General features: G+C 42.8%; 1 protein-coding gene across 4 annotated transcripts in view; it reads right to left on the reverse strand.

Moving 5' to 3' along the window:
* The window catches only part of PLCB3 (phospholipase C beta 3), a 268,516-nt gene that overhangs the window by 34,324 nt on the left and 211,300 nt on the right, over nucleotides 1-22,892 (reverse strand). For all 4 annotated transcript variants that reach the window (XM_040329022.1, XM_040329023.1, XM_040329020.1 and 1 more), the window contains exons 25-27: nucleotides 20,866-20,977; nucleotides 12,263-12,298; nucleotides 6,811-7,015 (exon numbers count right to left, since the gene is read on the reverse strand). In XM_040329022.1, coding sequence (XP_040184956.1) covers nucleotides 6,811-7,015; nucleotides 12,263-12,298; nucleotides 20,866-20,977 — 353 coding nt within the window. The remainder of the gene's footprint in view (nucleotides 1-6,810; nucleotides 7,016-12,262; nucleotides 12,299-20,865; nucleotides 20,978-22,892) is intronic.

The raw sequence follows: 22,892 nt of genomic DNA on the forward strand, positions 1-22,892 counted from the left end.
CATCTTATATAGAACAAGACCGTGCCACGCTGAATAATTTCCAGACTTTTGAGGCTGCGATGAATCAGGTTTTTGATAATCCCAATCGATGTTCTACTGCTGAAGCAAAGTTGCATAGTTTACGGCAGGGTAAACGTTCTGTTGCTGAGTACACAGCTGAATTCAGACGTTTGATCACAGATACCACTTGAAACCCAGCAGCGCGAAAAAAGTCAGTACCGCCAAGGGCTTTCTGAACAGGTAAAAGATGAGCTTGCCAGAGTGGAGACTCTTAATAAACTTGAGCCCTTCATTCAACTATGTATCCGAATTGATCAAAGACTTACAGAAAGGAGGAAGGAGAGAATGGGAATATTTGGAAGTAATGGTGGCATGCGTTTCCCTGCTAGTCTATTTGTTCAGAGGGATCCAAGAGTTTCTCCAGATTCTGACACAGATGAACCTATGCAGGTTGATGCAATTAAGAGATCCATTTCTACTCAGGAGAAAGAGAGAAGACGTTCAGAAAACCTGTGTTTATATTGTGGGGACTCTGGGCATTATGCAGTTAACTGTCCTAACAAGGTTAGAAGAGCAATTGCGGCGACTGATGTGATCATGCCTGAACAAATAAACTCTATTACCCAGTCAATCTCCAAATTGATTCATGAAGCGAATAAAGTCAATTCTGTACCATCTCATTTTATCATCCCCATTAAACTCTTAATCTCTGATGGTATTGAAATTCCTTGCTCTGCTATGCTGGACTCTGGGGCTGGGGGTAACTTTATGGACATAGAATTTGCCCACGGTAATAATATCCAAACAAGAAATAAGTCTGCTCCTATCAATATGGAGACGGTTGATAGTTCACCCTTAACTTCAGGACCTGTTACCCATGAAACAGTGCCTTTGGTACTGCAATTTGAGGCGAACCATCATGAGACCATCCGTTTTCAGCTGATTACATCATCCAAATTTCTTGTCATCCTGGGCATTCTTTGGTTTTCCACTCATAATCCCTCCATCAACTAGGAAGCGAGATTATAAACTTTACATCCCCCCATTGCGAGGAATTCTGTAGAGAACCTTGTCAAACAAGTTCTTTGCCAGTCAAGGAATCACAGGTGAATGTTACTACGCAGTCATATGACAACCTGCCTCCACAATATCATGAGTTCCGGGATGTCTGTGATAAGAAGAATCCCGATCAGTTACCTCCTCATAAAAGGTCCTCAGGCAATGAATTGATGAGAATTTAGAGAAGGGCTTCATTAGACCCTCTACGTCTCCTGCAGGGGCAGCCCTGTTCTTTGTTCTAAAGAAAGATTTAACCTTGCGTCCATGCATTGACTACCAGGACCTGAATAAAATCACTATTAAAAAACGCTATCCAGTTCCTTCAATCTCTGAAATGTTGGAAAGACTCCGCTCTGCCAAAGTCTTCACAACACTAGACTTACGGGGGGTATATAACCTCATCCGTATGCGTCAAAAAGACAAATTGAAAACTGCCTTTAGGACCAGATATGGCCATTTTGAGTCCCTGGTTATGCCTTTTGGCCTCTGCAACGCCCCTGCCACTTTCCAACACTTCATCAATGATGCTTTCCGAGACCTAAAGGACCAGTTTGTGACTGCTTATCTGGATTATATTCTCATCTTTTCTAATAACCTGGAGGAACATCGCAAACATGTTTGCACTGTCTTTGAAAGGCTAAGGAAGAACCAACTTTATATTAAATTGAAGAAATGCGAATTTGAACAAACCCAGATGCAGTTCTTGGGCTATATTATTTCTCCTAAAGGAGTAAGCATGGATTCTGAGAAGATCAAAGCAGTGGTGAATTTGCCTGCCCCTAGTAATGTTAAAGAGATACGATTTGTTGGTTTTGTCAACTTCTACAGAAAATTCATAAGAAACTTCTCTAAGGTGATAGCACCAATTACACAGCTGACAAAGAAAGGGATGCCCTTTGTGTGGTCAGCTGAGGCACAGACTGCTTTTATTAAGCTAAAGATTCTTTTCACTTCTGCACCAATATTGGTACATCCCGATCCTGAAGTTCCTTTTATAGTGGAAGTTGATGCCTCAGACTCTGCTGTGGGAGCTATCCTTTCTCAACGAAAAGGAAAAAAGATGCAGCTTCATCCTTGTGCGTATTTCTCTCGCTTAATGTCATCAGCGGAAAGAAATTATGACATCGGAAATAAAGAGTTACTGGCAATTAAGGAAGCCTTTTCTGAATGGAGGCATCTGCTGGAAGGGGCTAAACATCCAGTAACTTCTCACTGATCATAAAAATCTAGAATTAATTTGTTCTATCAAGAGGATGTCTTCTAGAAAAGCATGTTGGTCACTGTTCTTTTCCAGGTTTAATTTTATCATCTCATATCGACCTGGGTCAAGGAATGGTAAGGCCGATGCATTATCAAGGATGTTTACTGAACCATGTCAGAAAGACAACCCTGAATGTACTATCCTGCCTCAAAAGAATTTCATAGGGGCCATGAGTTTCAAGACATTCCTAAATCTCCTAAAGGAGGGGTATGAAAATTACCCTCTTCTCAATAATCCACCAACGGATATTAACCTTGTATACAAGAATGGCTTTTGGACTCATGAACATAGTCTCTATGTGCCTGAATCTGCTTGGATTAAAGCCCTCAGGTTGGTTCATGACTCAAAACTTGCTGGGCATTTTGGAATTTCCAAAACAGAAGAGCTCGTCACGTTCCCTTTGGTGGCCCAGCTATAAGAAAGATGTCAAACACTATGTGGTCTCATGCCTGTCCTGTGCACGCAGTTAGACTCCCCAAGCTTCTTCTTTGAGGTTGCTCCAGCCACTCCCATTTCCATCAAGACCATGGGGCTCAATTTCTATGGACTTTGTGGTGGATTTACCTTCCTCAACATAAATGACTAGTATCTTGGTTGTTGTTGACCATCTCACTAAGATGGCTCATTTTATACATGTTAAGGGGGTACCTTCAGTTGAACAAACTGCTGAATTAATGGTTTGAGAAGTATTTAAACTACATGGTATTCCTGATGATGTGGTGTTTGACAGAGGAGTACAGTTTACTTAAACATTTGGGAAAAACATTTGCTCAGCCTTAGGTGTAATAGTTAACCTGTCTTCTGCTTTTCATCCCCAGTCTAATGGTCAGACTGAGAGGACCAATCAAACCTTGAAGCAGTACCTTCAAAGTTTTGTCAGTTATCTTCAGGATGACTGGGTGTATTATCTTTCTACAGCAGAGTTTGCATATAACAATTCTAAACATAGCACCACTTCTCAAAGTCCTTTTTATTTAAACAATGGGTATCATCCAGTTTTTATTCCTGATCTCCCTATCTCAACTCCAATTCCTTCTGTTACCAACAGATTACCGTATATACTCGAATATAAGCCGACCCGAATATAAGCAGAGGCACCTAATTTTACCACAAAAAATGGGAAAACGTATTGACTCGAGTATAAGCCTAGGGTGTCCATGCCTCACTGTGCCCATGCCTCACTGTGCCCATGACTAGACTTATGTTTAACATGGGAGTATAAGGGGTGCCTGGTTTGAAAAATTGGTGCACCCCAGCCGTAGGTCATCCAGACAGCAAATTTGTAGAGGAGAATTGGGGGTTCCTGTGTACCAAGTTTGGGGTCCAGGGAACCTACAGCCGGCCGGTACCGGGTCCCCAAAGTTACTGGAGAAATTACTGTTTAACATGGGAGTCTATGAAAGGGGTGGCCGACTTTGAAAAATCGGTGCTCCCCGGCCTTAGGTCCCCCGGACAACAAACTTTGTACACTTGTAGAGGAAGAGTGGGGCTATATGTGTGCCAAGGGGACCTACGGCCGGCCGGTATCGGGTCCCCAAAGTCCGAGAGATCCGGCGCAATAAGGTGACTCGAGTATAAGCTGAGGGGGGCATTTTCAGCGCACAAAAAATGTGCTGAAAAACTCGGCTTATATTCGAGTATATACGGTAACTACATTGCAGGAGATTCAGGAGAAATTGATCGAAACTTCGAGGGAGGCTCAGGAATGTTACAAGAAGGCTGCTGATAGACATTACCGATCACTTCCTACCTTTTATGTGGGTGACAAAGTTTGGTTATCAACCAAAAATTTGAAGGTCCATGTTCCATCTGCAAAGCTGGGCCAGAAGTTTGTAGGACCATTCAAGATTTCTGCTCAAATCAATCCGGTTACCTTTCGCTTAAAACTTCCTGATAGTATGAAAATTCATTCTGTTTTTCACATATCGCCACTTAAACCATTTCATGAAAATCCCTTTCCTGGAAGAACTCTTCCACCTCCTCTACCTGTTGAGATACTGGGTGACGTAGAATTTGTGGTGGAAAAAATTATTGATTCCAGGATCTTTAGAAACAAGCTACAATATCTGGTCCAATGGGAAGGATATGGGCCAGAAGAAAATACTTGGGAGCCTGAGAATGTTCATGCCCCTAGATTAACAAGAGAATTCCATCAGAGGTTTCCTCACAAACCCAGCCCTAAGATGTCCAGAGGATGTCCTGAGAGGAGGTGGAGTACGGTCAGGACCTGGGCTTGAACCTGGGACCTCTTCTGTGTCCAGCGTTGACTCTTCCCACTGAGCTATCTGAGATGCTGGACAGCTCCCTGCCTGATCTATTGGATTGCTGTTGAACCTTGAACTCCTTGCTTCTTCCATGAACTTCCTATAAAAGCCTTGTCTCAGCACTTCCTCTTTGCCAGGTTATTGTGCCTTCTTAACCAGTGCCTTGCTCTTGACTTCCATACTGCCATCTGTATTTTGCTACCACTCATGATTGACCCTTAGCTTGTTCCTTGACTACTCTACTGCCTGATCCCAACCTGCAACTACTCGTTACCGACCTTTTGGCTTGTTTACCGACCTTGCTGCTGTTTAACCCTTAACTGCTCATCAACTACTGGCCCCCGGCTTGCTCACACCCTGATGGGGCAAACCTGAGGACCGCGACCTGGTACTAGCACGCAGCTAAATCCATCTCCACCATCAGGAGCCCTGGTAAACACCAGCTAGTACTTAAAATCCGCACCTCAGATGAGCCTGTGTCATCTGCCAGAGTGACTGTCTGTATATCTATTCTGCTGGACGGTGGTAGTCCCGCAACTGCTATAGCTACTGGTCTTAAAGCCCGACGCCTGAACGTGAGAAGCCCCTGCATGCAGCTCTGCGCTTGTATGTCCCCACTTCCTCCTTTTGATTCAGTCTGGCAGTGAGGAGAGGAGCTGCAGCACAGCGGGAGGGAGTACAATCCAGCACCGAGATCCACACAGTCACATAGCCATTGACACCACAGCACAGCGCACACTGAAACCGCACAGCACACATTAAGACCAGTCTGCCCTCACTGCACTTCACGGGTTGAACTACTGACTTATATAGAGCACAAGGAGAAGAAAACTGCACAAACTGGAAGGCTGCCGCTCTCATGTCAGGGAAACTCTCGGTGAGTGCTGCACTGCCTACCTGGGACACCTGGAGTGGTGATTATCGCAGTCCTTCGGCTCACTCATTCCTGCTTTTGCTCTCCAGCTACATCAGCCGGGGCGGGAAGCCAGGCTCAGAGAGGTCATACTGTCAGTTCCCATGGCTTGACGAGAATTGTAGGAAAGCACCTGTGTACTGCTCTGCCTGTGTGCGGCTCACCAGACTACTTTTCCCGGGCACGCACCTTTCCTCCTCGACTGCCAATCACAGCGGGGCTCGAAGTGTAGGCACAGATTGGACTGTTGGTCATGCAGCCTGGTCATCACTCGCCCCCAGTATAAATCCACTCGCCAAATGCGAGCAGATGAATGGAAATTTTGAGGGCTGCACTACACCTCAAACACAGGGCACCTCTCCCCCAGGAGTCTGATGTATACGGAACATTCCCTCATCAGAAGTACCCAGCAATGGAAACAGTCTTAGAGCATAACTTTGTAAATTTATTGATCCCACGAATCCCCCCTCAAGTAATAAAATTACAATGTTAAAATTCTTTAAAAGCATATAAAAAGCATATAGCACTTTGGATCATTGCTCAGTCTGAGTGTGAGGCTCTCACTGCTCGTAGGGTGACTACTTGCAGTGATCCCAGGGGATTCGTGGGATCAATATATTTACAGAGTTAGGCTATGAGACTGTTTCCATTGCTGGGTACTTCTGACAAGGGGAGGTTCCTTATACATCGGACTCCTGGGGGAGAGGTGGCCTGAGTTGAAATTAACTCTTTGGAATCACTTGGATGAAAGGAATCATACGACTTTGTGTTTGAGATCTATTATTGCAGCACTGCTAATGCTTTTTCTATTTTGGTAGACAAAGCATATTTTATGGTTTTATGTGAAATTTATTAGCAGCCGCTTCTCGTATTGCAATCTTTATTTATACATGTGTGCTAAGGAAAGTGATGGTGGACACATATTTATGTGACATAATTGCTTTTGTTTTATAATAATTATAATATTATTAAGTCTAAAGTTTAATAAGGCCTAAAGTTTGTTTTTACAGACTAATAATAAAGTTTACAGTATCAGTGGTTGATAGAATAAGGAACGCATTCTGAACATTAATTCTGCATAGGTAATCATTTTCACACACCGTTAATCTCTACAATGTCTCCTTTCAGGAATCATAATACAGCAGATGGCAACACAATTTAATTTATATCTTTCAATGTGTGCAGTAAAGTTTACTGAAATTTAGTGAATCAGAGCTATAAAGGAGCTCCACTGATCTAAAACATCAAACTGATATTATATCAGGTTAACGCAGTATCGGTGACCTAGTACAGGTTCTGCTGGCAATACTCACTCTTGTCCGCCTTTTTGAATTTTCCCAAATCTCTTCTTTCGTATGCTCTGCAGCTGTATGACTCTGCTGTTCTGCTCCTTGGACAGGGAGGATACTTTGCGCAGGTGCTTGCGGTGCATGTGACGCAATTCCCGGTACTGCCGACAAAGCAACTTCACAAAGCTTTTCTGTAACTTTAGCTCCTCCAAGGACGGTGCTTGTACATCTAATATTGTTAAAAAGAAAGAAAATCCATAAACCTTTTTTGTTTTTTTTGTTTCAAAACCTTTTTGGGTTCCTTTATATCGGTAACGGTAAGCAAGCTGTCCTCTGAGCTAGCTTCTGGAGCGACTACTTTAAAAAAAATGTTTGCTTTGTTTTTCTTCATTCTCTCTTCAGTCATACAATTACGGTGGGAATGAGACTGGACTGAGAGCCTACATTCAGCTTTAGGTACCATTATAAAACTAGCATTGGTAGTACTCATATGTTATCATGAAATCTGATAAAAAATTATGGTAGTTTTCCAGGAAAAACAAAAAATAAAATAACTTTTTAAAAAATACCAACCAACAGACCCTGCTTCCTACAACCCCACACTGTAGCACGACAGCTTATGACAGTATTTAGCGTTACTAGTAGGGAAGGGGGTGCTCAGCACCACTTATCATGCCAGGGAGAACAGTAATGGGAGCAGGTTTCCTTGTCTGTGTTCGCCGTCACTTTTTGGTGGCCATTTTGTGGTGAGATTGTCAATCAATCAAGATTAATGCGGTATCTAAGATCGAATGTCAATGGGTACTTTTACTTATGGAAGATGGTCATGCAGGAGTCTGTGAAAATTTTCAGCTCTTATGTAAAATCTGCCCAGCTGAGATTGTCTGGTTGATATGAAATATGATTCTATAGAAACTTAGAATTTTACCACCCCTCTAGAACCTCGTGTTTTTGTGGGTGTGCACCATGAATGTTTTGGCCATACTTGCACGTACTCCGGTTTTCTGTGATCACATGTGAACTTGGGATGACGCTCAAAGTTATAGGATAACAAGTGTCCCTACCAGTATTCAGAAAGTAGGAGCAGGCATCAGGCACCAATTCAGAAGCGTGAACAGAACCAAGTTGAGATCCTAGGAAGTACAGTGTGCTTGCAAGGGGGGGCTGAGGAGAGTTAACCTTGAACAAAAAGGTTTTGGCCATGACCTCTGGGATTGAAGCCTCTGTGTTTACACCAGGCAAATAATTTCGAGGTGCAATGGTAAATCTTTCTGGAAGTGGCTTGTCTTGGTTTTGGAACGGTAGGAGTGACAAATTTAGACACTACCATCTCTTAAGACCTGGGCATCAACAGCCATTCTATTTAAGCCAGAAACTAAGAAGCAGAATGGAACAGAGGTCCCAGAGACAACAGGTCTGAGCTGTTGGGAAGAGGCCAGGGGTCATCTCTTACATGTCCAAGTATGTCTGTGTACCAGGTTCTTTGGAGCAAATCTGGTGGAATGAGAATTACCATCAACTTCTCCCACATCTTGGAAGTCTACAGACATCCATACCATCCAAAATCCATACCAGACCCTTATCTGAGCATGCAGCCCAGCAGGTCAGGAAAGGGAGGGGACAAGCGAGCCATACCAGGCCACATGCCCTCAACGTGGGGGGGGGGTGCTTTGGGGTGGAATGTTGATGGGGACAAGGGCCTCTTCCCCACAATTCTTGGCTGTGGTTGTGGGGGTCTGCAGGCAGGGGGCTTATCAGACCCCCCCCAATGTAAACATAGTGCCCCTATCCATTCACCAAAAAAGTGTAAAAGTGAATAAAGACAGTGCAAGAGTTTTTGAAGAGTCCTTTATTTAAAAGAAAAAAAAAACACGTCCCCCGATGTAGATCTATAGTCAATCACAACACCCACCGCCACGCTGGACCCAAAAAAAAAAAAAACAAGCTCTGCTCGCAAAGAATGCTCCCGCGGTCTGCTTGCTCTGTGGTTTGCCATGTCTTAAATAGCTAAGGGGCGGGGCCACCTGGCGACATTACCTGGTGGCACCGGGTGTCGAGATTCATGATGGATCTATATCAGGGTCTTGTTTTTTTATTTTTTAATAAAGGACTTGTTAAAAACGCTTGTAATGTCTTTAGTCACTTTAACGGTGAATGGGTAGGGGTACTATGTACCCCATACTCACATAGGGGGGTTGGGATCTGGGGGCCCAGGGTTGTGGGGAAGAGGCCCTTGTCCCCATCAACATGGGGGCAATGTGCTTTGGCACCCCGTCTTATATTTGAGGGAATGTGGCCAGGTATGGTTCAGGAGTGGGGGGGGGGGGGGTTGTTGGTTGGGGGCCTCCACGCTTTCTTTACCTGCAGGCTGCATGCTTAGATAAGGCCCTGTTATGAATTTGGGGGGACTTATTTATTTTTTTGCCTGCAATTCTTAATTTTACATACAGCTGTCAGCAGGGAACAGCTGATAACTCATCGGTTAAGGATGCAGTGGCTGGGTTTCCGGCCCGCTTCTTAGCAACCAGCTGTACAAAGTGTGTTAAAGTGAAAAAAAAAGGCAAAATGCTGAACTTGTGTTTTTGGTGCGGCTCCATTAAAGTCTATTACATGCAAACTGCAATGGTAAAAAAGTCCCTGACCATTTCCAAAAATGCACCGCCTGAAAAATGCATAGACGCGAACGTGTTCCATAGGAAGCCATGTTAAATGGACTGTAGTGCATTTCTGCAAACTGCATAGATGTGAACATAGGGCAAGACCATCTCAAATGTTCAATCTGTAGAATCTTTAAATGAAGGAACATTTTTAATTGGTAACGTGAGATGTTTAAGATTAAGGCTCTATGCACACTGAAGCTGATAAACTGCAGTTTATTGGTGTTTTGGCTTTTTTTTTTTTTAAGCCCATAAACTGAACTCTACGTTAGCCTATGTGCCCATGCACACATGAGCTTTGGAGTTTATTGGCTTTTTTCTGAACGCCCTAAATTTGCGTTCAAAGTGCCGTTTTTCGGCGAAAAAAAAAACCAACGAAAAGCTTCAGTGTGCATGGAGCCTAAGACAGTAGGATCAGCTACAGAAACGGGCCATTTTTTAGTAAACCTTTTTCCAAGGGAAAGAGTTCGGCAGTGAAAATCTCTACTGGAGTAATTCATCATAGATTGCCCATTCTATTTGTTTCTGGGGGGAGAATGTTTTTCATAGATTTTGCAGGTCTCTTTGTACCCAGAAAAGTTTTGCAAGATGGAGGGACTCAAGTTCTACAATGCCAAGGCTTTTAGGCACAGCAGCAATAACAGTGTGGGGGGGAAAAAAACAAAAACTTCTGCAGCCCCCTATAATACCGCCTCTATATCTTCATCGTTCCTTTCTGTGTCAGCCCCATCTACAGAAAGAATATGAAGATTCAACAGATTTGTAGCCCTGGACTAAGATGGCTGTATTAATGCTGTTGGACATCCTAGGAATTGTGGCAGATGCAGAAAATTCTGCATTTCTCAGGTAGGCTTTTTGTTGCATATCTGAAATAAAATTGCTAGAATTTGGTGCAGACCAGTGTTAAAATAGGTTCCTGCTCCAGTGCAACAGAAGCATCGTTCCCCTGAGCAGTGTGTTGTGCAGACCTTTGACAGAGCAAATGTTCACCTGAGCTTTTCCCTTGGCTTTCTTTTGCCTGGTCTTCTCTGTAGCTATGGGTGAGGGTATTCACCTGTGAGGTACTCACGGAGTAGGGTGCGGAATACAGGGTATGTCCGGAAGAAGTACCCAGTAACCTGGGAGTATATCATAGTCATCATGTGAAAGGGTGGGAGGAAGTGCCTCAGTACCTTATTAAGGGCTCTGGGAGGAAGATAGATTTTAGAGCCAAGTCTGTAAAGTTAATACGTTCGAAACATAGCCCTGGTTTTTAAAATTGGTCTTACCTGTCCAGGTCTGCACATAGAGTCCAGGCATTAAAAAGAGAAGAACGTACATAGAAAAAATTCCCCCAACCTACCTAAATCACAAAAAATGTATGTATGTATGTATGTATGTATGTATGTATATATATATATATATATATATATATATATATATATATATATATATATATATATATATATATATATAATGTGCAACTACAGCTACCTGTCCCACTAGCAAGATGAAATATATAGACAAGGTGAGTTGTGCCCTTTACTTGTATTTAAATTTATATTAGTTTATTGTTTGTTTATAGCGCCCACGCCCTTCTCTTTTCAGCACATACTTCAGTACCCACTGATTTTTGGGGTGCAGCTTTATTTAATTTATTTTACTTATTTACTTTGGCGCAAGATTTACAACTTTTTCACTACTAAGAGTCCAGGCATTGCCTGTTATGGTGGGCATTGCCCCAGGTCTTAAAGGTCTGGGTTTTAAAGTGATGAACCATAGTCCTGGACCTGTATAGCACCCTGCGGTTGACTACACACACACTACACTAAGTGCCCAAAATTTAGTGCCTGAAGCAACATTAGAGTCTATTCAAACAGCATGGGGTGCAAAAATAAAATTATAAACTAGTTGAGCTAAGTTTGATTTTGCTGCAAAGGGAGAAAAGATCGATCGCTTTGGAACATTAGCACACAACTGAGTAGTGTAGGGTTATTAAGGAGGTGTCCAAAAGGGAGTTTCCTCGAAAGCTATGCCAGTGTCCAATCACCTGAAGGTGGGAACCTATAATCTCTGAATTCTTTACCTGTGTCCTGTATTGTCAGATTAGGATGTGCAAGTGCTATTTAACAGCATAAAATGAATGAAATTGTTGAACAAGCATCAATGGGCATTATCTCCAACTAAGAATTAATCTTAGCAAGGATTATATCCGATAAGGACTGAGGCATTAAAAAAAAAATTAATGTGCACTCCAATAGAAGTTAATAAGCTGATGGCTGCAAATTCATTTAGGGCTCCTTTCATACTCAGACGTTTTACACTCCATGTGAAAGGGGCCTAACAGACCTCCTTCTGGAAAGAATTTAACAATTTCATACAGCTATTCCCTTTAAAATGATAGATTGCTGTTCTGGATAACACTTGCTTTCATGTAAGCTTTTGAGTTCTTTGGAGTCAAAATTTTAATTTATTATGGACCTGAAGTTTGATACTTCAAACTCTGCTCTCCCTTAGAGATTAATAAACTGAGGGCTGAAAATGTTCTCACTTAGAGAGGTTAATGAGCTGTGTGTGTTGTAAAATTTGTGAACAGCCCCATCCATGAAGAGCACAGTTTTAACCCTTTTCTCTTTATTGGAACTCTGCTATGCTGATAAAAAATTATGGAAATATAGGCTGCTTCTTTCCAGCCAAAATAAAAATGGTGACATCACTTTCAAATAGTTTTTTTTATTCCTTGGAAGACACAGATTTTGCACACAAATCCCATAAAAATATAAAAATAATCAATAACAATAATATAATAATCAATAAAAAAACACAACATATGCATTTACCTGTTAGTACACTTGCTATGAGGTCATCCCGGTGAGCTATAGAAGACAAAGGATAAGAAAAATGCACGAATAAACAAACATTCACCATAGAAAACAGAGGGTCAGAAAATAAAGTCAACTCTCAAAACACTGTAGAAGACAGAGGGGTTGATTTACTAAAGGCAAATCCACTTTGCACTACAAGTGCACTGCCAATCATGTACAATCATCCAATCATGTACAAGCAACAAGCAGTTCTTTTATTTTCCTTGCATGTCCCCTCGGATCTATAGCGACTGCACTTCCAAGTGCACTTTTAGTGCAAAGTGGATTTGCCTTTAGTAAATAACCCCCAGAATGTCAGAAAAATCTATCTGGTCAAAATTCCATATACACTATATAGCCAAAACACTGTTGACACCATACAAGACAGAGGGTCTGAAAAATGAATGGCATATACTATAGGGCAAAAACTGTATATACTTTATAGTCAAAACTCTGGACAAATAATCACATCTACTCTTATAATAAAAAGTATGTAGTCTCCCTTAGCAGTGGTATTGCAGAGTGGCCCCAATCCTTTTCTGGTGCCCCCGATGGTGATCTTGGCTCCTCCTCCTTTTTGAGACAACCATAGCTATGGGGAGAAACGTAGTCTGCACGCTCCCAACCTGTTTATCTACAGAGTCAAGCTCCATAGACATATACAGCGGGACTTAGGCCTGCCCCCACTTCCTCTTCACTGCATTTGATTGACAGGAGCAAGCTAATGGCTCCTGCTGCTTCTCAAACGCTGTGTAAAGAGGAAGGGGAGAATAAATGCAGCTGATCTCTTCTCCCCTCTCTTACTTATCACACAAGGAAAGGGGGGGGGCACAAGGAAATTGAAAACGTTTTTTAACCTTAATGCAAACAATGCATTAACCACTTAAGCCCCGGACCATTTTGCAGCTAAATGCCCAGGCCAGGTTTTGCGATTCGGCACTGCGTCACTTTAACAGACAATTGCGCGGTCATGCGACGTGGCTCCCAAACAAAATTGGCGTCCTTTTTTTCCCACAAATAGAGCTTTCTTTTGGTGGTATTTGATCACCTCTGCGGTTTTTATTTTTTGCGCTATAAACAAAAATAGAGCGACAATTTTAAAAAAAATGCAATATTTTTTACTTTTTGCTATAATAAATATCCCCCAAAAACATATATAATTTTTTTTTCCCTCAGTTTAGGCCGATACGTATTCTTCTACCTATTTTTGGTAAAAAAAAAATCGCAATAAGCGTTTATCAATTGGTTTGCGCAAAATTTATAGCGTTTACAAAAATAGGGGATAGTTTTATTGCATTTTTATACATTTTTTTTTTTTACTACTATTGGCGGCGATCAGCGATTTTTTTCGTGACTGTGACATTATGGCGGACACTTCGGACAATTTTGACACATTTTTGGGACCATTGTCATTTTCACAGCAAAAAATGCATTTAAATTGCATTGTTTATTGGACTGACGTCATCGATCGAGTCTCCCTTAAATAAGGGATCACTTGATCGATACGCCGCCACAGTGAAGCACGGGGAAGCCGTGTTTACATACGGCTCTCCCCGTGCTTCAGCTCCGGGGAGCGATCGCGACGGAGCGGCTATAAACGAATAGCCGCGCCGTCGTCCCGGATCGCTCCCCGAGGGAATCCGCCCGCCGCACGCAGCGGAGGGGGTCCCGATCGGACCCCCCACCCGCTAGAAGGCAAGGACGTATATATACGCCCTTCTGCCTGTCCGTGCCATTGTGCGGACGTAAATAGTCGTGCGGCGGGCGTTCAGGGGTAAAAAAAAATATTAGGTTTAATAACACTTTAACAATTGAGATAACTTTATATATGACGGGGTGCCAACATCCCGTAAATTCTAATGTTCACACTTTTTTTTAAACAAGATTTTTTATTGAATTTATTGACAGGTTACATTACATATTTCAAGTATTAGGTTGGCAGTCATTACAGTAATTGCATAGGATTGTCTCTTCAATGTTCACACTTTTTAGGAATACCACATTGAAAACAGGTATATAAAATCAATAGGTTTTTAATTACAATAATCTTATTAAATTATGTAAAAACCAAGGCTGATCATCCCTAACATTGGCTATTGCCCCAAATTGAGTCTCTATTATGCCACATAGTGGCAAGTTATATTACAAATTCAAAAAACCATATGATATATGAGGGATGTGCCAGATGAATTTAATATCCTTCAGGGGGCAGGGATTATTCACATAGACCAAGGGCGATCTTGCATTATGTCAGCGGTAAAAACTTGACCCAGGAAGGTCACCTTAGCGACCACAAGGGCCAGACCAGCTACAAACACGTGAATGTACTAGGCAAACCGTCCCAGCCGGGAGAAGACAGTGATTGATGCCAGCGGCTATAGCAGCCGCTAGTGATAAGCGCAGGTAAAACCTGGCATGCTGGTTGTACCCAAGTTGATCGATCCATCAGCTTGGTACATTCAGCCTGCCCATACACGGTTCGAATCTCAGGCAGCCTACACAGAGTCCCGACCTCAACCCGACGGAACACCTTTGGGATGAATTAGAGTAGAGACTGCGAGCCAGGGCTTCATGTCCAACATCAGTACCTGACCTATACAAATGCACATCTGGAAAAATGGTCAAACATTCCCATAGACACACTCCTAAACCTTGTGGACAGCCTTCCCAGAAGAGTTGAAGCTGTTATAGCGGCAAAGGGTGGGCCAACTCAATATTGAACCCTACGGACTAACACTGGGATGCCATTAAAGTTCATGCACTTGTAAAGGCAGGCAACCCAATACTTGTAATTTAGTGCATCTAACAGGTATAGGCTTGCACTACACTGTATTGGTAAATCTAGAAGAGACCATGCAATCTATTTTAAAGCATAGCAGTGTCCATCGGTCTAACACAGAGGCTTATCCAGGTAATGTTTCATAAAACTGTACACAAATGTTTTGAATCTATTGGATCTTGTGTGGCGCTTAATACAAAGTTGTTCTAAACTGCAATCCATTTGCTAAGCTAAGACAGTAAAAAAGAAAATCAAAATCCAATGCATTATATAGGAATGCTGAATATTCCAAACCTCACAAGATGATATTCATGCACTGTACTGTACTTCTGGCTAAATTTGGGGTATGCAGCATTCCCTACAATCTGGTTGGAAGGAGGGTGACAACATCTGCAGTACAGAAGGCAGGGTAGGGTGAGATAAGGTAGGTGTATACTATTTACTAACATTTTTATTTTTCACTACCAGGTTTTTTAATATTTTACTGTTAAAGCGGAGCTCCATTCAAAAGTGGAAGTTCCTCTTTAAGGATTCGTTCCCCGCTCCTCTTAAACAATTGGCACTTTTGAGGAGCAGGGGGTACCCGTTTCCCACTTTCATTTAAAAATTTTGGAAACAGAAATTCTCCTCCCTCCCCCCTGCAGTCTTCTAGGACACCGAGGCCGCGTACACACGGTCGGACAAAACCGATGAGAATGGACCGAGGTTCAGTTTCATCGGTCCAAACCGACCGTGTGTATAGCCCATCGGTCTGTTTTCCTTCAGTACAAAATTTTAAAACATGCTTCAAAATCGAACCGACGGACCGCTGCCCGATCGGTCCAAACCGACGGTTAGTACAGAAAGCATCGGTTCAAAACCCGCGCATGCTCAAAATCAAGTCGACACATGCTTGGAAGCATTAAACTTCGTTTTATTCAGCACGTCGTGTGTTTGACGTCACCGCGTTCTGACCCGATCGGTTTTTGGAACGATGGTTTGTACGCACATCAGACCATCTTCAGCGGTGAACCGATAGAAATGGCCCGTCGGACCATTCTCATCGGTTTGGAACGACCGTGTGTACAAGGCCTGACAGGTCCCAGCAGACTGAATCCACTTTTCATAATGCGTAGCACCACTCACGTATACGCAGTGAGCAACCGGCTGTGCAGACGCAAGGTTGCAAAAAGTTGGCCATAGTGAAGATGCCGGCACTGGGGACCAAAGACAGCAGGTAAGACCGACTGGGGTGAGCACACCGCTGGATCGTGGGACAGGTGAGTGGCTGTTTTATTTCACAGGTGACTGGAACTCCGCTTTAAAAAAATAAGCAGACCTTGCTTTTGGTGTAGGATACGGAGGCACTGAAATTCTTCATTCACACAGTCTACCAAGGTTTGGGTAAACAGTAAAAAAAAACAGACCATCTTACAATCAAATTGTATGAAATCTTATTGAAAAGGTATGTGTCCACTTCGATGCTGGCGATGCATGCATCAATATGATTGTTTGCAAATTGCTTAAATGGAAGTACTCGTGTCTTTCTGAAACCAAATAAGAGGAGTGAACAGAGGGACCACTGCATTGTAATGCTGCTGATTCATAGTACAATGAGCAAGAAGGGGGACTCCATAAACTTTAGTGTTCGTGAAAAGTGTTGTCATCCTGGCTATACAGTAGGTGGATCATAAGAGTGGCTGAACACAATGACAAAAAACTTGCAGTTAAAAGGCTCATGTAGATGGGTGATGTATGAAATGCAGGTCAGCAACATTCCATTGACTTTCACCAAGCAGTACACAGTTCAGAGGTTGCATTTGACTTGCTAGGTTTCGGTACACAGCACAGCCTATAAGGCTTGTTTCACACCTATGCGTGTGGTTGCTGGAATCACGATTCCTACACCCGCTACCACCTGCAGAGAAAACGCGCTGCTCTGATAAAAAGTTCTGAAAGGGAACCCCCCCATGCATGTTAAATCACAGCGTGTGCAGAAATCGCAGGGAAATCGCATGGTCAAAATGACAATACAATTTTCATTGAGGGCTGCGTTTTGAAAAAGGTGCATTCACCTTTTTTTGCGGGAAACGCAAGCAAGGAAGCTCATTGAAATGTATGGGTTGTCATGCCCACACAAACACAGCCGCAGAAACGCTATAGTGTGAACCTAGGGTTAAGATGTATTTGAACTGCATGGAAAGCAGGTCAAATGCAGCCTTTTCATGTCAAATGTTCATCTTTCGAACGCTGCTGCGTGTATTCTTCATAAAAAGCAGAGTTTCTCTACAACACCCTAAAGTAGCATGAATATCCGCCAATCTGGGTGGTGATTTTGTCAAGTTTGACAACATGAAATAGAGTGGAGAGAGATGCAGAAATGTTAGTTTTTAGCCCCTAGATACAATGTTCTGGATCCAAACATGTGACATGTCCTGGGGCTAGATGGTCGTGACAACAGATATCCTCCCACTCTGACAAAAGGGGGCACCTCCTCAGTGAGAGGAGAACTTGCTCACAGACTTGGAGGTCCAAGCCTTGCAGCTGAACTGAGTTCTAGGCTTTGCTGTGGACCTGGAGGCTTGACAGAAATGAAAGGTACTAATTTTTGCCTCAGGAGTTGAAGGTTTACCAGATGAAAACGTTGCCTTCATTTTAGGGACACAAGGGTAGTAGTCTTTTTCCTCAGTGACTTCCTTAATGAAGATGTTCATTGATTCGCCAAAGAGACACATGTCCATCAAAGCATATCCAAGGGGTATTTCTTGCACTAATGCTCCATTAGACCAACATTTGAGACAGAGGGCCCTTCTCATATGTGCCGAAAGGAGTCCCATTCTGGATATTTAAACGTAAATGATCCATTAGTCTGTCCACGCAATAGAGGAGCGGCCATGAACTCCAGTGGCTGGAGCATAGGAGGATATGTCAGGAAATAACCTGGACCAAACAGGAAGGCTCTTGCAGGTGGATAAAGTTGCGATAGAAGCTTGCAGGGAAAGACCAGCATGGGAGAAAGGGGTCTTACAAAAGCCTTCTAGTCTTTTATCTATGTGATGAAACACAGGAGTTCCTCAACAGCACCAATCTTAATACAGAAAATGGCTAGATCGATACAGGACTGGATGCACTGAAAAGGTCTAAATGGGCTGAGGGTTCTTTAGAGGACACAGGCTAGTTACTTTAAGAGTAGGTGAGACAGACAATTTTAAAGCGGAGGTTTACCCAAAAATCAACTTTCTGCCATTAGATCCAGCATACTGCTGACATCTGCAGTATGCTGTGTTTTTTTTTTTTGTACTTATCGTTTTATCAGCCGTTGTTATTCGGCTCCGAGCGGGGATTTCTGCGGGGAATAGGCGTTCCTAAGCTAAGCGGATTTGATTGACGGGCTGCAGAAGTGCGTCACGCCTTCCGAAAATACCCAAAGTGACATTTGGGTGTTTACGGCGCTATACGGCGCCTGCCGTGTAGAGCTGACTGCGCAGGCGCCGTAAACACCCGAGTGTCACTTCGGGTATTTTCGGAAGGCGTGACGCGCTTTAGCAGCCCGTCAATCGAATCCGCTTGGCTTAGGAACGCCTATTCCCCGCAGAAATCCCCGCTCCTCGAATAAGGAGGTTCTGAAGAACAAGTATGGATCCCAAAGCATGTCAAGAGCAGGAGGAGGCATTCCAAATACACCCAATAATGGACCCAACTTTCACAGTTGATCTACATAACAAAATTTAATTTCAGTTTGCAGTATTCCCCCTCAGACTGGCGAGAAGAGGGTAGGGTTCTTCCTTTCCATCCAAACTGCAACAGGCTTCATTTAAGACACACACGTGTGATCCAAGTGGGTTTAGGTATGTGCAATATCACCTTTTTTTTATTGCCCGAATCCATTTCATTCTTCACAAATCAGTGCACCTTGGTTTTTGTTTGTTTCATGGTCTCATCTCCTTGGAGGTGCAAGACTGCAAAGATTGACAGAGGAGGATGACCTTTGACAGCTCTGGGTGAGCAGGTTTCTATTTAGTTTTTTTCTCTCCAAATCTGAAAAGCAGCCAAGGGTGACAATGCTCTTGCTCCACAGATACAAAAAAAGTGGTAAAGTGTTGTCACCCTAAGACCAGGACCACCAGGTGAAAATAGAGGAAAGGGTCCTGAAAAAAAGCTAAGCTGCAATAGATTCAATTTTTGTTCCTGGGTTTATATGCACTTTAAACCGTTTACAAAGATGCATTTCAAAGCTGTTTGACTTGAGGCATAGAAAGCCACTATTGTAATCTTGATCCTACACTGAATTCTAAAATATGTGGTTTAAAAAAAAAAAATTGCAAATTGAATGACACAGTGGGGTAGATTCAGGTAGGGGCGCGCACTACTACGGAGGCGCAGCGTACCGTTTTTACGCTACGCCTCCGTAAATTACTTGCGCTACGCTTCATTCACGAAGCATTTGCTCTCTAATTTGCGGGGGTGTTTCGTAAAAGTGGCCGGCGTAAGCGCGCGTAATTTAAATGATCCCGTAGGGGGCGTGGATCATTTAAATTAGGAGCGTTCCCGCGCCGAACGTAGTGCGCATGCTCCGTCGGGAAACTTTCCCGACGTGCATTGCGGTAAATGACGTCGCAAGGATGTCATTTGCTTTGACGGGAACGTAAATGGCGTCCAGCGCCATTCACGATCCACTTACGCAAACGACGCAAATTTCGAAAAACGCGTCGCGGGAACGACGTCCATACTTAGCATTGGCTGCGCCTCCTAATAGCAGGAGCAGCCTTACGACGGAAGTGCCGTACGCAAACGGCGTAAAACGCAAACGCTGGGCACGCGTACGTTTGTGAATCGGCGTGAGTATGCAATTTGCATACTCTACGCTGACCACTACGGGAACGCCACCTAGCGGCTAGCGTAGGAATGCAGCCTAAGATACGACGGCATAGGAGCCTTATGCCAGTCATATCTTAGGCTACAGTCGGCGTATCGAGCTTTCTGAATACAGAAAGTCGATACGCCGGCGCTACTTAGCAATTACGCTGCGTATCTATGGATACGCAGGCGTAATTGCTTGCTGAATCTACCCCAGTGACATTTATTTCATCATTCTACCTGGCAGATTCAAAATGCCTTGTACATAACCAGATATACCCATTGAGACCAACAAGTAATAATGCAGAGTGTCAGACACGATGGACTCCAGGCTATCTACCTTATCTAAGAAGTTTGATCTCTCAGCAGAAGATATGCTCTGTCCCAGCGGGGGTAGGGTCTGACTCCAATTTAATAGGCTCTCCAAGTTGGGGATGCTAATTGTTCTGGATAGATAAGTTTGTCAGCCCATGCTCGTTACCAATGTCGCTGTTATATGATACTGCTCAACTAACTCTGCACCGCTGTACCTGTAGTTTGTTTTTTACCTTTTATTATGTTTCTGACGGATGCTGTATTTCGTGATTCTTTGCCCTCTCAATAAATAAAAGATTTGTAAGAAGTTTGATCTCTGTTCTATAAGGTGGCACATTTCCTTTTCAAGAAACCTTTTACACATTTCCACTTAAACACCAGGGGGCAGCAGAGGACTAGCCAAATATAACATGTTACGTTACATGCAGATAAACATTTAAAATACAATTTGTATTAACATCTATTGCATAGTTTGAATGTTTTTTTTTAGAAATTAGTCATTTAAAAAAAACAAATATCACTATTCCAAAAAAAAAAAGGGGGGGGGGGGGGGTTACATTCTAACTGTTTTCATGCATGAAAAAAAAGCAATGCAATATATCCACTGTGATTGTGCGCACAAGCAGAGGCAGAAGGAGTCATGACATACCTATAGGTGATAGAGGTGTAATGGATTGCTTCTTGATACCTATAGGTATCTGAGGAGTGACACTTGCTATTTCAGTCTTTTTCTTCTCTTGCGGTTTATCTGCATTGCTGAGCTGCAGTGGACACAGAAGAGTGTTATTTCTGGGTGTTTTACAAAAGGCCTGTCTTTTAAACACTGCATTGCGATTGTGACCCAGCAATAAAGCTACATTTTATCCCAGTTGCTATAAATCTACAATTCACAGCTTGCCTAACCCTACACACTGATAAAAAACATACAAATCAAATATGTAGGTAGAATTGTCATGAAGAAAGCTTTAAAATGGGACAAACGTGTTTTTCATTTTCCTTTTTATATGTGAAAGACTACTAAAAATATATTGATAGGTTTTTATTTTTGGAGGTAGAGACAGCAAAAGCTAGAAGTGAAGTATTTTAAAAGGATCATATTCTTTTTTCTGCTGCGAATAGCAGGATATCAGACTTGACCCCCATCATCTATATATTCAGTCTGCAGAAGCAGTGCTAGGCCTTTCTCATGGGAAAAGTCTAGCATTCTGTCTGTGCAAATATCTTGCAGGAACTCTGTTTTATATCCTAAAAAGTGTATAAATGTGTTATACAAATGAAAAAATAAATAAAAAGAAATTCTATATATTATATACAGTATCTCACATAAGAGAGTACATCCCTCATATTTTTGTAAATATTTTATTATATCTTTTCATGTGACAACACTGAAGAAATGACACTTTGCTACAATGTAAAGTAGTGAGTGTACAGCTTATATAACCATATACATTTACTGTCCCCTCAAAATTACTCAACACACAGCCATTAATGTCTAAACCACTGGCAACAAAAGTGAGTACACCCCTAAGGCTGCATTCACACCTGAGCGACGGTCGTTCGGTCGTTTTTTCCGGCGTTTTGTCGCGCGTATTCATGCTTATTTGTGCGTTTGCATACAGCGTTGTCCGACGTTTTTGTACTTCGACGTTTTTTATTTTAGCCAATAGGAAAAATGATCATCTTTTCATCACTTGTTGCTATGTTGGTAGATTTTTTTAATCTTCTGCATGGGCGACAAGTTCTATTGATTAAAGCGACGAAACGCCCGTAGCAAACACCCGTTGTCGCGCAAGTCGCTTGAATCGAGCGTTTCCATTACTTTCTATGGGAAATGGAAACGCTCAAATACGCCGCTGTCGCGCGATTTGCGCGACAAAAAAAGGTCCGGGACTTGTTTGAGCTTCGCGCCACAGGCGTTTGGGCGTTCAGGTGTGAACAGTCACCATAGCAAATAATGTATTTTCATCCCTCTGGCGTTTGTGAGCGTAGCGCTTCAGGCGTAAAAACGCCTAGGTGTGAATGGAGCCTGAGTCAAAATGTCCAACTTGGGCCAATTAGCCATTTTCCCTCCCGGTGTCAGGTGGCCCATTAGTGTTACAAGGTTTCAGGAGTAAATTGGGAGCAGGTGTGTTAAATTTGGTATTATTGCTCTCACTCTGTCATACTGGTCACTGGAAGTTCAACATAGCACTTCATGGCAAAGAACTCTCTGAGGATAAAAAAAAAAGGGGGTGTTGCTCTACATAAAGATGGCCTAGGCTATAAGAAGATTGCCAAGACCCTGAAACTGAGCTGCAGCATGGTGGCCAAGACCATACAGCGGTTTAACAGGACAGGTTCCACTCAGAACAGGCCTCTCCGTGGTCGACCAAAGAATTGCACATGCTCAGCATTAAATCCAGAGGTTGTCTTTGAGAAATAGATGTATGAATGCACAGACAAAGGCTCCAGTAGGTTAAAAAAAAAAAAAAAAACAGCAGGTCTGAAAAATTGCAATTAATGCAAGTGCCATACCTGTAGGGGACTGTCGCCACCACTGAGGACTGACCAAAAACTCCCATATACTTATTATCCCGTGTCCGGCCGAATGCTGCCATTCTATATGTTGGTCACTCACTCCCAACATTTCAGGAGCTGGTGCTCTTCCTGGTTCAAAAGTTGTGTCTATTGCAGCAC

The sequence above is a fragment of the Rana temporaria genome, chromosome 11 (genome assembly GCF_905171775.1).
Source record: "Rana temporaria chromosome 11, aRanTem1.1, whole genome shotgun sequence".
Lineage (NCBI taxonomy): Eukaryota > Metazoa > Chordata > Amphibia > Anura > Ranidae > Rana > Rana temporaria.